Source organism: Cyclopterus lumpus, chromosome 7 (assembly GCF_009769545.1).
Source record: "Cyclopterus lumpus isolate fCycLum1 chromosome 7, fCycLum1.pri, whole genome shotgun sequence".
In the NCBI taxonomy this organism is placed as follows: Eukaryota; Metazoa; Chordata; class Actinopteri; order Perciformes; family Cyclopteridae; genus Cyclopterus; species Cyclopterus lumpus.
In genome coordinates this window covers 22,144,174-22,156,289 of record NC_046972.1, presented here as the reverse complement: position 1 = coordinate 22,156,289, position 12,116 = coordinate 22,144,174, and the positions used below count along the sequence as shown (strand labels likewise).

At 47.1% G+C, this 12,116-nt stretch overlaps 1 protein-coding gene across 1 annotated transcript in view; it reads left to right on the top strand.

The window, feature by feature from the left end:
* Positions 1 to 12,116, top strand: part of plxnd1 (plexin D1) — a 57,362-nt gene that overhangs the window by 28,692 nt on the left and 16,554 nt on the right. The window contains exons 13-19 of the mRNA XM_034537867.1: positions 605 to 750; positions 4,497 to 4,602; positions 6,715 to 6,854; positions 7,355 to 7,534; positions 7,971 to 8,055; positions 9,019 to 9,288; positions 11,755 to 11,904. Coding sequence (XP_034393758.1) covers positions 605 to 750; positions 4,497 to 4,602; positions 6,715 to 6,854; positions 7,355 to 7,534; positions 7,971 to 8,055; positions 9,019 to 9,288; positions 11,755 to 11,904 — 1,077 coding nt within the window. The remainder of the gene's footprint in view (positions 1 to 604; positions 751 to 4,496; positions 4,603 to 6,714; positions 6,855 to 7,354; positions 7,535 to 7,970; positions 8,056 to 9,018; positions 9,289 to 11,754; positions 11,905 to 12,116) is intronic.

Genomic DNA, 12,116 nt, shown 5'->3' with positions numbered 1-12,116 from the left:
ATTCCCCCACCCCCTCCCCCGGTCGAGGCTTTGCTCTCTCCCACCACCATCAGCATTCACTCTCCTCTCGACACTCAGTTTCCTAAATTGCCTCCCCACTCATGCACCTTTCTGCTGTGCTCTCCACCTCTCCACTCACTCCCTCTCTCTCTCTCTCTCTCTCTCGCTTCTGTCTGTCTCCCTCGTGGGATGTGAAGGGGGCTCTTAGGCTGCTCTTTATTTGCATGCGCTACAGAGGATTAGAGGCTGAAGAGTCTCAGACAGGCGCAGTTAAGAGTCTTCTTTGTGTGTGTGTGTGTGTGTGTGTATTCTATTAGATCTCAGCCTCCAGCAGGAGCCCACTTGTCCTCATCTGTCCGCGTCCTCCCTCCTCGTCTGCATTCTCTTAGTTCTTTATCGCGTTCATTATCGCCCGTCTTTAGTGAGAAGAGAACAAAATAAAACGTGTGAGGTAATCTACTTGTGAGCTCTAATTTATTGTGCATATTACAGGGTTTTATGCCCCCCACCCACACACACACACACACACACACACGCACACACACACACACACACCCTCCTCCTCTCCCCCCTGTTCATTTGTATTCGCTCTGTGTTTTGTCAGATCTTCCCCCTGAGGGGTCCCGTGGAAGGAGGCACCCTGCTGACAGTGCAAGGCAGGAACCTGGGCAGGAGGTCCGGAGCTGTGAAGGTCTCCATTGGAGACGTGGCGTGCGCTCTCCTGCCCGAGCTCTACGCCGTCTCCACGGAGTGAGTACCGCGTGACATGTTGTCAACCGTTCTTTAGGCTTTAACATTAACATCATGTGTATATTTCTTTTTTTAAAACACTGCGAAAATAAGCAGTCGCCCTGCAATTAGGACCGGTGAGATGATAGCTAACAATTACCCGTCGTCACGGCAACCTGCCAACGCTGTCAGGCGGATAAGTGGTCAGGTGGACGGAGGGGCAGAGATAGAGATCAAGCGATGGAAAGATGGTGTACGCGGCGAAGTAAAAAAAATACAAAATACAAAAAAAAACATTTAAGGGAAACTTGAACCCGTTGTGGAGCCACGAAGCTCTCAGACCGCCACGGTGCGGCGAGAGCTTTATTACATTCATCACATTTAACTGACAGGAAGGACACGACGGCCTTATCTGCCTGCAAGGAAAAGCTTTTTTTTTTAATTATAGGGTGCCACGTAAAGTCTCGAATATACATGTGATATCGCTGCTACACATATTTAAAGGGAAACACCACCCATTTTAAACATCAAAGTGTTTACAGGTCTGGGGGGGGGGGAGGGGGGGGGTGTCATCCTTTTCTCTTCCTTCTGCTAAGCAAACCCACAACTAAGTAGCATCTTTATTTAAGATAAGTTGGGGCAGGAAACGCTCTCTTTCCTGTGTGACATCTGAGTTGCATTGTGGGTAATGCATTTTACCAGCAGAAAAGAATAACGGATGGAATAAAACAACAAAAGGACATCCTCTATTTCCATATTTCCGGCAAACCAATAAGTGGAAACAGAAGCGTAAAACTTTTTGCGTTTTGTAAAGTATAAGGCTTTTAAAAAGCAGCCCCATCGGAGCCAATGATCCCATTGAGCTCTCATTTAAAGGACGTGAACCACATTTAAATGAGTTATTAAACTCACTCCCACGGATCATTACCCTCACACACGACCTGCCGGGCTTGGAAATAGAACGTCAACGTTGTTTTATTTTTAGTTTTCATGTATTCACCGGGGCTAATTTCACACAAACATCATTATGCGTCGGCCGTTCGTCCCTCCGCGGCTCAAGGGACCGTCGCCATGGAGACAGCTGGACCCCCCCCTTTAGTTCTGACACACCGGCATACTCAGTGGCAGCCGGTAACTCTCTCCGGTTACATCCCGAACTTCGGTATCCGTGACGTTTTTGAATGGAGCTGTTTATCTGGTCTCGCTCCGCTGGAGCCGATCATTGTGTTGAGACCGGTTCGAGGGCGACCCGCGGGCCTCACCTGTCACTCCAACTGCCTGACACATCCCGCACCCCCCCCCCCCCCCCCCCCCCCCCCCCCCCCCCCCCCCCCCCCCCGCACATTATTTTCTGGGGTTCAAAACAGCGAATCGCATTTCACTCCTGGGGTTGTTCTCATCTGGTGTCGTCATCTTTTCCTGCGTTGTTATGACAGCGGAGCGTAGACATCCTCGTAGCTGGAAGTGGCACCGACCAATCATAACAACGTCAGCACATTCCACCTTTTTTTTTAACTTTTCCTTGTATCTGATTATATGATCCTCCCGTCTCCTTAACTTTAAAGCCCTTCTCGTTTAATCTTATCTTATTATATAAACTTTATCCAGGATAAAAAAACTTTGCCTGAAATCCTGGATTACATTTTTTTTTTTTTTTTAAACCCTCCTGTTATACAAAGATCTTCTCCTCGTGCCCGGCGCTCACTTCGCACACTCGGCACACGTGACCTCATTCACTGGGGGTGGGGGGTGGCTGTTGAGACAGGTGTCTGGGAGGTCAAAGGTCACAGCTGTGTGCCACAAGGAAAAATGAGCAGCGCAGGAGAGCCCTGCTTGCCCCGGGTGTCAACATTTTTAATTAATGTCTCTGCCAGTCGAGGCACACCTCATTTACTGGAGCTGCTTCTCCGAGGTCTTTCGGGGCCCTCGCTATCGCGTTCGTGTGAGCCTTCGAGTGGCCCTCGCCCCTTATCTTTTACCACTCACGGAGCTGATTGTTGATGATCCTCGTCATCCACTGGAGGGAAACGATCGGAGACGTCTTCAAAAAATATATTGGCCACCACAGTGAAGGGGGGGGGGGCTCTGGAATGTGGAGCAGGGGTCATCTGGGGATCAGGTCTGCTCGGGGAGTGTGCACGTTCCTTTTACTCGGATCACACTGCATCAGTTACACACACACACACACACCAAAAGAAAAATAAATTAAAAAAAAGCCCCACAGAAGAAATTTCAAGTCTTAAATTTAATTAGTTTTTTTGTGTCCGATAGCGAGCCACACGCCGCTAACGAGGGGTTATGCACACAATCCTTTTGTTTGTGTTCTTTTAGTGGGCTCCATCAGACCTGTAGCAGGTACTGTCACTACTGCAAGCTACAACATTTCAGATTTATACACAATACTCACATTAATTTGAATGAATTAATCCTTTTTAATTGGTTTATCCCATTCTAGTGTCACTTTAATGTCATTAATCGTGTCATTAGGAAGCGTTGTTATATTCTGCAGGTCGAGCTGCAATAATAAGTAGTAATATATATATATTTTTTTATTTTTTTCGCCGGATTTTCTGCGTTTCTCAGTTTTACGTCCAAATTTTTTTTTGTTCTTTGGACTGCTGGTCGAACAAAGCAAAGACATTTTTTAGGATGTCACCTTGGACTAATTTCTCAATTTTTTTTTTTTTTACCGTGGATCAAAATATTAATCGGGAAAGATAACTGCTATTAAGAATTGCGAGTAGTTCCAAGGCCACATCGCCCCCACTGGGTACCCATCGTACGTTCATATTAAAAATGTGCGGTATTCAAAATGTCTTGCATTTTAATTTAACAACCCCCGACCAACCCAGCGTGTGTGTGTGTACTATTTAAATGCACCTTCTGTGCTCTACAAGATATACTGGTTTCATGTATGTTTTCCCAGAGAATAACCCTCGACATCAACCCACCTCTCTTATCGGGCCCTCGGGTTTCATTCGACCCCCCCCCCCCATTTCTTTCTGCGTTCCCTTCAAACAGGTGCGCGCTCCCCGTAACCCTCACGACTCGTAACTTGAGTGTAATGGCATTCTTTACCTGATGCGCCAGTAATTAATGAGCACAGATGTAGAAAAAAAAATATTTTTCTTTTCTTTACAGCTATTCAGATTTATGGAGGAAAATCCATGTTTTTAATTGGGCTCATTAAATGCCACGGTGGTTTTTGGAGGTTTCAGTTAAAAAAAACAATTGAGCATTTGTTTGAGCCTGACATTTAAAAACACACTCTCTCGGGGGGGGGGGTGCTATCTCAGCCCTGAGCCCCCCCACCCCCCAATCTGTCCGGCCCGAGCCTCATCTCCTCCTTTCCAGGTCCTCCCACGTAAATCCCCCCACAGTTCCTCTGTCAATCACCCCCATCACTGTAGGCACCTGACTAAATGAACCGACAGCCCCCCCAATCCCTCCCCAACCCCCCCTTACCCCCCCCATCAGTATCCCATTGAGGCTCCAGAACAGTAGATCCCCGTGTCATTGATAAGAGACGTCCCTGTAGAGCGAGCGTTGAGGCTGAAGGGAGTCTTCGTCTTCGTCGTCGTGGTTACACCCCTCGCTTCTGCAATCTGAGTCATTTTTCTCAACATGAGTTTATTAGATTAAAATCAGAGGCTGTTCTTCTGATCTATTATCATCATTTCATTGTTTTTTTTTTTATTATTAACTGATCTCTTTTTCTTAATGTGTTGACAACCATGTTTCACATGTCTTTGATCTTTAATCCTCAGGCTGGTGTGCGTCACAGGACGGTCTGAACACCAGAGGACCGAGGAGCTCCGAGTGGACGTGGATCAGAGTGGGACGGGAACGTCGAGGGAGAGCTTCTCGTACCTGGTGAGTCCCCTCCACTTCTTCTTCTTCTTCTTCTTCTTCTTCTTCTTCTTCTTCTTCTTCTTCTTCTTCTTCTTCTTCTTCTTCTTCTTCTTCTTCTTCTTCTTCTTCTTCTTCTTCTTCTTCTTCTTCTTCTTCTTCTTCTTCTTCTTCTTCTTCTTCTTCTTCTTCTTCTTCTTGTTCTTGTTCTTGTTCTTGTTCTTGTTCTTCTTGTTCTTGTTCTTGTTCTTCTCCTTCTTCTTCTTCTTCTTCTTCTTCTTCTTCCTCCTCCTTCTTCTTGTTCTTGTTCTTGTTCTTGTTCTTCTCCTTCTTCTTCTTCTTCTTCCTCCTCCTTCTTGTTCTTGTTCTTGTTCTTGTTTTGTTCTTGTTCTTGTTCTTCTCCTTCTCCTTCTTCTTCTTCTTCCTCCTCCTTCTTCTTGTTCTTGTTCTTGTTCTTCTCCTTCTTCTTCTTCTTCTTCTTCCTCCTCCTTCTTCTTGTTCTTGTTATTGTTCTTGTTCTTCTCCTTCTCCTTCTTCTTGTTCTTGTTCTTCTTCTCCTTCTCCTTCTTCTTCTTGTTCTTGTTCTTTCTCTTGTTTTTGTTCTTCTCCTTCTTTCTTCTTCTCCTTCTTCCTCCTTCTTCTTCTTCCTCTTCTTCCTTCTTATTGTTTCTTTTTTCTTCTTCCTTCTTCTTCCTCATTCTTCTTCTTACCTTCTTGTTCTTTCTTCTTGTTCTTCTGCTTGTTCTTCTTTCTTCTTCTTCTTCCTCATTCTTCTTCTTCCTTCTTGTTCTTTCTTCTTTCTTCTTTCTTCTTGTTCTTCTTCTGCTTGTTCTTGTTCTTCTTCTTTCTTCTTCTTCCTTCTTGTTCTTCTTCTCCCCCCCCCCCCCCCCCCCCCCCCCCCCCCCCCCCCCCCCCCCCCCCCCCCCCCCCCCCCCCCCCCCCCCCCCCCCCCCCCCCTCCACTGGGACAGCCATCCCGAGTGTGCCAGTCGAGTGTTAACAGATGCGTTTTCTCTGATTCTGAGGAGTGTTTGTGGGAATCATCAAAACGCTCCTCTCCTCTGCGTCTGAGCTTGGTTGTCGTTCGTCTTTCGTCTGCCAGCAAAAACAAACATGGCGATTGTTGGAATGTCCCTGCGCTGTGCCTTCACCACCGGGTCGAGGCGAAGCCAGCCAGCATTGTGTTAATTGACCCTCGGCCCACGCAGCCTCCCGCTGGATTTGGAGTCTTCAGTCACTGGGAATACCCATGTAAGCCCTTTGTTTCTCTTTGTTTATAGACAAAGAGCGTTTCTCATAATCCAGCAGCTCCTAACAGCAGCTCTGCTGGATCCCCACCAGAGAAATTAGCCCGATCCCAAAGCCCCCACCCTCTCGATACACGAGGATGAAGGAAATCCAGAACAACAGAGAATTACGCCGCGCTGTTGCATGGAAAGTCCTCTCGGGGGGGGTTTGAGAAGCTCCGCGTGGAAGGGGTTAACACACCCATTGGGTGTTAAAAGGGGAAGATGTGGGAGAAACAAGACAGGATACGCGCCTCCGCCGCATCTCCTTCCTCGAGCCTTTTTAGACGGAAACATCTGCCTCCTTGTACCGACTCCGACACACAAACGCACAATAGGTCTCCGGCAGCCGCGCACACTGAGGAAGTGAATCCTGTCAGCGAGGATAAGAGGCTTCCCTGGAGGCCAGGTTCACGGAGGGGGTAGAAAAGTTTGGGGGAATGCTGATGCTGGTAGCTGCAGAGCCGGACAGGGATATCCATCTTCGCTGCAGGGGACAAATGTGTGTGTGTGTGTGTGTGGGGCTTTGCGTGTGCATGTATGACTGTGTGCGCATGCAGTTTCTCATGTATGCATGGACACGATTGCCTCTTAGAGTAGCTTGTCCTGCAAGCTTGAGCCCAAAGGCCTTGTTGGCTCCAGCAGCGCTTCAACATATTGCTGTCTTTGCGGTTTTTCTTCACTAATTTTTACTGTTGCGGTTTAGCAGCCGTCTCAGACGAGGCATTCTGAATCTCGAAGGGGTCGAGAGACGATTTGCGAGAAGAAGTCAGAGTTAGAGAAGTCGACTCGTCTTTACCGGCGACAAGAATCTCGTCCTCGAGTGACGAGCGCCTCGTCTTTTCTCTCAGGTCCCGAAGATGCGGTCGCTGGAGCCGACGAGGGGCTCCCGCGCCGGAGGAACCGTCGTCATCATCAGGGGCGAACACCTGGACATCGGCTCTCAGGTCAGCGTCAAAGTCAACAACACGCTGGAGTGCACCATCAGAGAGTGAGTACATGCTCGTGTTAAATTGCTTGTGGTCCGTCCCAAAATCCCAAATATCAAAATCCCTCCTTCGTGAAGGGGATTTTTGATGTTTTGGTGGTCAAAGGTCACCGTGACCTCACGTCCGGCCCGTTCTCTTGAACTCTCAGGGACGGCCTCGAGCGAATTTCTTCAAATGTTCAAGATATAAACTGATTTTCAGAGGTCAAAAGGTCGCTGTGACCTCACGAAACACAAAATGTCGAATAGCATTAAAACGAAGTTATGACATTTTGGACAGACGTGGATGTGAACTGAGGTCCAGGTCGAGTCTTGAGTCTCTTAATACCGATAAAGGGTTGCTGCTGAGAATGCAGAGAATTGAGGATCAAGGCTACGCCAGACCTGCACGAAGCTGTCTTCTGTTACGGGCCCGAGTCTGTTTAAAAACTAAAAAAAAATAATAATGTTTTGGTACAGTGTGGTCATAATATTTACTTTGTTCTTTTCTTTCCTCTCTTCAGTAAAACAGATGAAACCATCGAGTGCACCATGCCTCCAGCCCTGCAGGCGCACACGGACTCGGTCGCGGTGTGCGTGGAGTTCGAACACCTTCCCTGTCAAAGTGCAGAGCTCAGCGCCGCCTACACCTACGAGAAGAACCCCACCATCAGCTTCATCCACCCCAAGAAGAGCTACCTCAGGTGGGGTGGACCGCTTCGCGCATCGCCGAGTATTACAACAACAAAAAAAAACCCGGGACTTAAACATCTCCAGCTGGAATCGCTGACATAAGTCATTACTGTAACGTCATCCTGATGTGCAGACTTTTTTTTTTTTTTAACCTCTTTTGTGTTCTGAATAGCACCGCGTGCGTCTGACAGCGTGCGTCTGACAGCGTAGCGGCGTGTCTTTGATGACGTGCGTGTGGATTTGCAGTCAAACTGTTTTGCATTATTATCCGGCCGTCTGTTTCTCTCTATAGTTTTGGGGTGCAGTGTCCCAAAAGTATTTGCATACCAGTATGAATTTGACACATTTTTTTTTGGGTGTGTGTGTGTAATGGCTGAGATGTGACTCTCTTTGATCGTGTGTGTGTGTGTGTGTGTGTGTGTGTGTGTGTGTGTTTGTGTGTTGCAGTGGTGGCAGGACCATCACAGTGACAGGCCAGGGGTTTGATCTGGTGCAGAGCGTCACCATGGAGGTGCTGGAAATTGGAGAAAAAGTAAGTAATCAGTAGATGAAAAGGAACCACTGTTTTTTTTAATAAATGGGTCATGAAGTCATCCCACTCAAATCTAAAAATAAAATAAAACATCACAAGAGTATAGTTTCACATTTTGGGACACAAATACAAATCGCTCTCAAGAAACCACAATGTCAAACTATTTATTTAAGAGAGATGTATATATACGAATCAACAGTTCAAGGTGAAATATGGAGCAGGTTCATCATGCAATTAACCATCTGATAGGTGAATGGAAAAGGCATGAAATGCATGGGAAAAGAGAGAAAATGTATCTTTATCCGCAGCCAATCAGATGTCTCCTCCTTCGGCAACCAATCACGTGTCACGTCGTTACGCACGTTGACAGGAACCTCCCGGAAACGGCTCAGATTGCTAGCTTACGGCAAAAAAACGGTCCAAACGTCTTCAACTCAGACGAGTGTTTGAAACAACCACACGTGGGCAGATAAGTCCGTAGGGATGACCCGCAACAACCCAAACGAAACAATACGGACACCGGGCTGAAGTTTAAGCCCACCATGTTTTTTTTTTTAACGCGTTAACTTCGCCAATATACGTTAGCTAGCTAGGTGATATTTGTGTTTGGGCAGCTGAATGAGTGACGTTTTGGTTTCAGTCAAAGGTGAGGGGGGGCAGCGCGCACGTGTGCATTGTTTCAACACTTAAGCTAACGTTAGCTGGAACAATGCGTGCACGAGTCAAATGTTTGGACCACGAAAGCTGGCGTTGTTCCCTCGTTTTCCTTCCGCCCCCATGCCCCGCCCCCTGGCGCTCATGTAATTGGTTGAAAATGGAGGCGACATATGATTGACATGTTAAAAATAAATTAAAAAAATGCTTAATTCAGATCATTCAAATTTGAATTAACCCATTTATTTTTGCTTCACACAAGACTTTAAGCGACTTTGTCCTCTCTGGTTCTTCCCCCCCCCCCCCCAGCGCTGCAGGGTGGCCTCCCCCTTCACCATCACCTGCCCGTCCCCGCTGTCCGGCCAGTCCCAGCAGACCTCGGCGCAGTTCATCTTGAACGGACTCCTCTACACCGGGGACCGGCCCGCCGGCTTTGATAGCGAGTCGGAGGACGAGGAGGGGGAGCCGCACAAAGGCCACTTCCCGTTGGAGTACGTGGAGGACCCTCAGTTCTTCACAGCCAGCAAGGAGAAGCTGATTAAGCACCACCCGGGGGAGCCTCTGACACTCATCATCAACGTGAGTGACGCTGCCGAGACGGGGAAGTTCGGATTAGTGCTTCGCTGTTATGACGGATGCCCGATAAGTCAGAAACTGTATCTGTGTTGAGTCGAATTTGCACAAAACATTATTTTAGTGTCATTATTTTTGCAGGTATTTGGTCGCAAACCAAAGTATTAAAAGCGTTACAATTGTTTATGATGTCACTAGTGGGACCAACAATGATATTACAATTCATCTTCAGGGAAACATGAATGTCTGCACCGAATGTCATGGCAATCTTTCACCCAGTTGTTGAGGGATTTGAAAAATGTTGACTTGATATTTTAACAAATAACCAACCAACCATCCATCCATCCGCAGAGCCTTCACACGGCTAGTAATCTGACAATTATTTACCTTCAAATACTATCAGCAGAAAACCACTGAGTATTGACAATCTAAAAAAAACACATTAATATTCAACACATTAATATTCAACACAGAACACAGAAGAACTGATGTATTCTCTAAAGGTTTTCTCAAAGCACCGCTGCTGCACACACAAGGCTGAGCGTTCCTTTATTCATATTCACACAAACCAGAGGCATATAAAGCACATCAAAGGCCCCCCTCCGCTGAGACGTGTTGATTCCAGTTGGAAGGGGGGGGCTTGAAGAGAAAGGGGGGGTGGGGGGGAGGGTAGAGCTTAGTGGGAGGTCCCGTGTTCCCGTGGTCTGGCTGATACAAGCACACCTGTCTGCATGGATTCATCACCCACCGGGCCGTGACACCGCACGACACATTCACACGCTATGGCCGCCGCCGGGGGAGTCTGAGCACGACTTCCTCTTGACGATGCCCCCCCCCCCCCCCCCCCCCCCCCCCCCCCCCCCCCCCCCCCCCCCCCCCCCCCCCCCCCCCCCCCCTGCAGGAACCGCTGCCTCAGCTCGTCGACATGTTTTCTTTGAGGAAGGTGGACCTTCAGGGGGAGTGTGTTTGTTTAATAGGGCGCTTGTTATTCAGCCGGGTCCTATATTAAGGACCCGGGCTGGAATGTGTGTTGGAATTTGTTTGCTTTCGGGAATCCGTCGTTCTGGTCCAGAGGGTTCAAGTGTGGAAAATCTTGCTCTGTATGCAATGCACACGGTATATTTTACAATACGCTCAAACATATATTTTGTGCGACAGTTTAATGTCTGTCTGTGTGTGTGTGTGTGTGTGTGTGTGTGTGTCGTGTGTTGTGTGTGTGTGTTCGGGAAGCATTTGTTGACAGAGACCCAGGGGGTGGCATCCTGCAGTAGGGACAGCACAAGGGCCCTCGGGGTGTAATCAAAGCAAGGAAGCACACTGGGGATAAACACACGCGCTTCCTCACTTGTCATTCCAATATTAAAGGGAAATTGCAGTTCCATACAAATGGGGTCTTTCGGGGTGTTTTTTTTTTGGAAAACATTCCTATCTATAAATAATAACACGGTGCATAACCAGTTAACTGCAGAGGTCTATGATCGCTGTGACATCCACCCCCCCCCCCCCCCCCCAAAAAAGGGCTTAAGTCATTTAGAAGAGAAAACAGGCGAATGGCAACAATGATTGTAGACAGTTTACAGACTGGGTGTGGTTTTACCTCCAAATAAGGTGCTATGTACATTATATATATATATATATATGTAGCTATGCTGGCGGCTTGTTTACAGTCTGTCTGTCTCAACCTTTTCCGGATTGAGTTGCAGAAATGTTTATTTTTGGTTTTACTTGATTGACTTTGGGAAGTCCGATGAAAATCGAACCCTTCTAAAAAAAATAAAAATAAGAAGTTGCAACCCGTACTTTTGAAATAAACATTCACAATCAACAAACTGTGTAAAAGAACATTGTGTTCTGTAACTGTAAGTTAAATAAGGGGTTAAGTAGAAATCTATAGAAGCCGCTGCATTGATTTTTGTATTTGAGCGAGATTATAACAAACAACAAAAACCCACCACATCCTACATTTCCCACAATGCAACAATGCAACTTCATGGCATTTTTTCCTTTAAAAAAAACAAAAAAAAATCAGTAGCCTCGTCTCACTTTGTCATGACGAGGAAACAGAACTTCCAGTGTGAAATCGGCGGAGCCCCTCCTTTAATTACACCGAGTGGGATTGATTAAGAAAAAAAAAAAAAAAGGGGCCACGCAGTTTATTCCAACGTGCTCCTGTAAAAAAAAAAAAAGGCCCTGAGAATGTTATTCTGGGCACAGGCAGAGGATGACTGTCAGCGGGTTTGTTTGTAGAAACTTCCCCCTTTGGCCGTGTGACAGAGGCAAGTGGGAATGTTTGCTGCTTTAAGCTGAACCCAGACTGGAGGTTTTCTCCGTGTGTGTGTGTGTGTGTGTGCCGAATTGAATGTTATCTGCGCCTCTTCAAACCAGGCGTCCTCCATCGCGTCTCTGACCGTCTGTTTGTTTGTTTTTGTTTCGTTTTATATATATATATATATTTTTTTTTTCCTGGCGCAGAAAGGGCCGAGCGATCTGGAGCTGGAGCCGGAGGAGTACTCGGTGATGATTGGCTCCTACCCATGCAACATCAGCTTCCACAACGACCAGCTGTTCCACTGCACCATCAACGGGCTGCTGAGCTCCAACGACAGAGAGCTGCCCGTCACCGTGAGTATGCAACAACAACAACAACAACAACAAAACAAAAACATGCACGACACCCAGCGAATAAAACACAAATACGACCGTGTGTTGAAACACGCGGCCGTATGGAACCCTGATAATTTAAGGATATCGGACCCCATCTGTCACAGTGTGAGAGATGTGTGTGTGTGTGTGTGTGTGTGTGTGTGTGTCTCCAGGCGTTATGAATGGTTTTA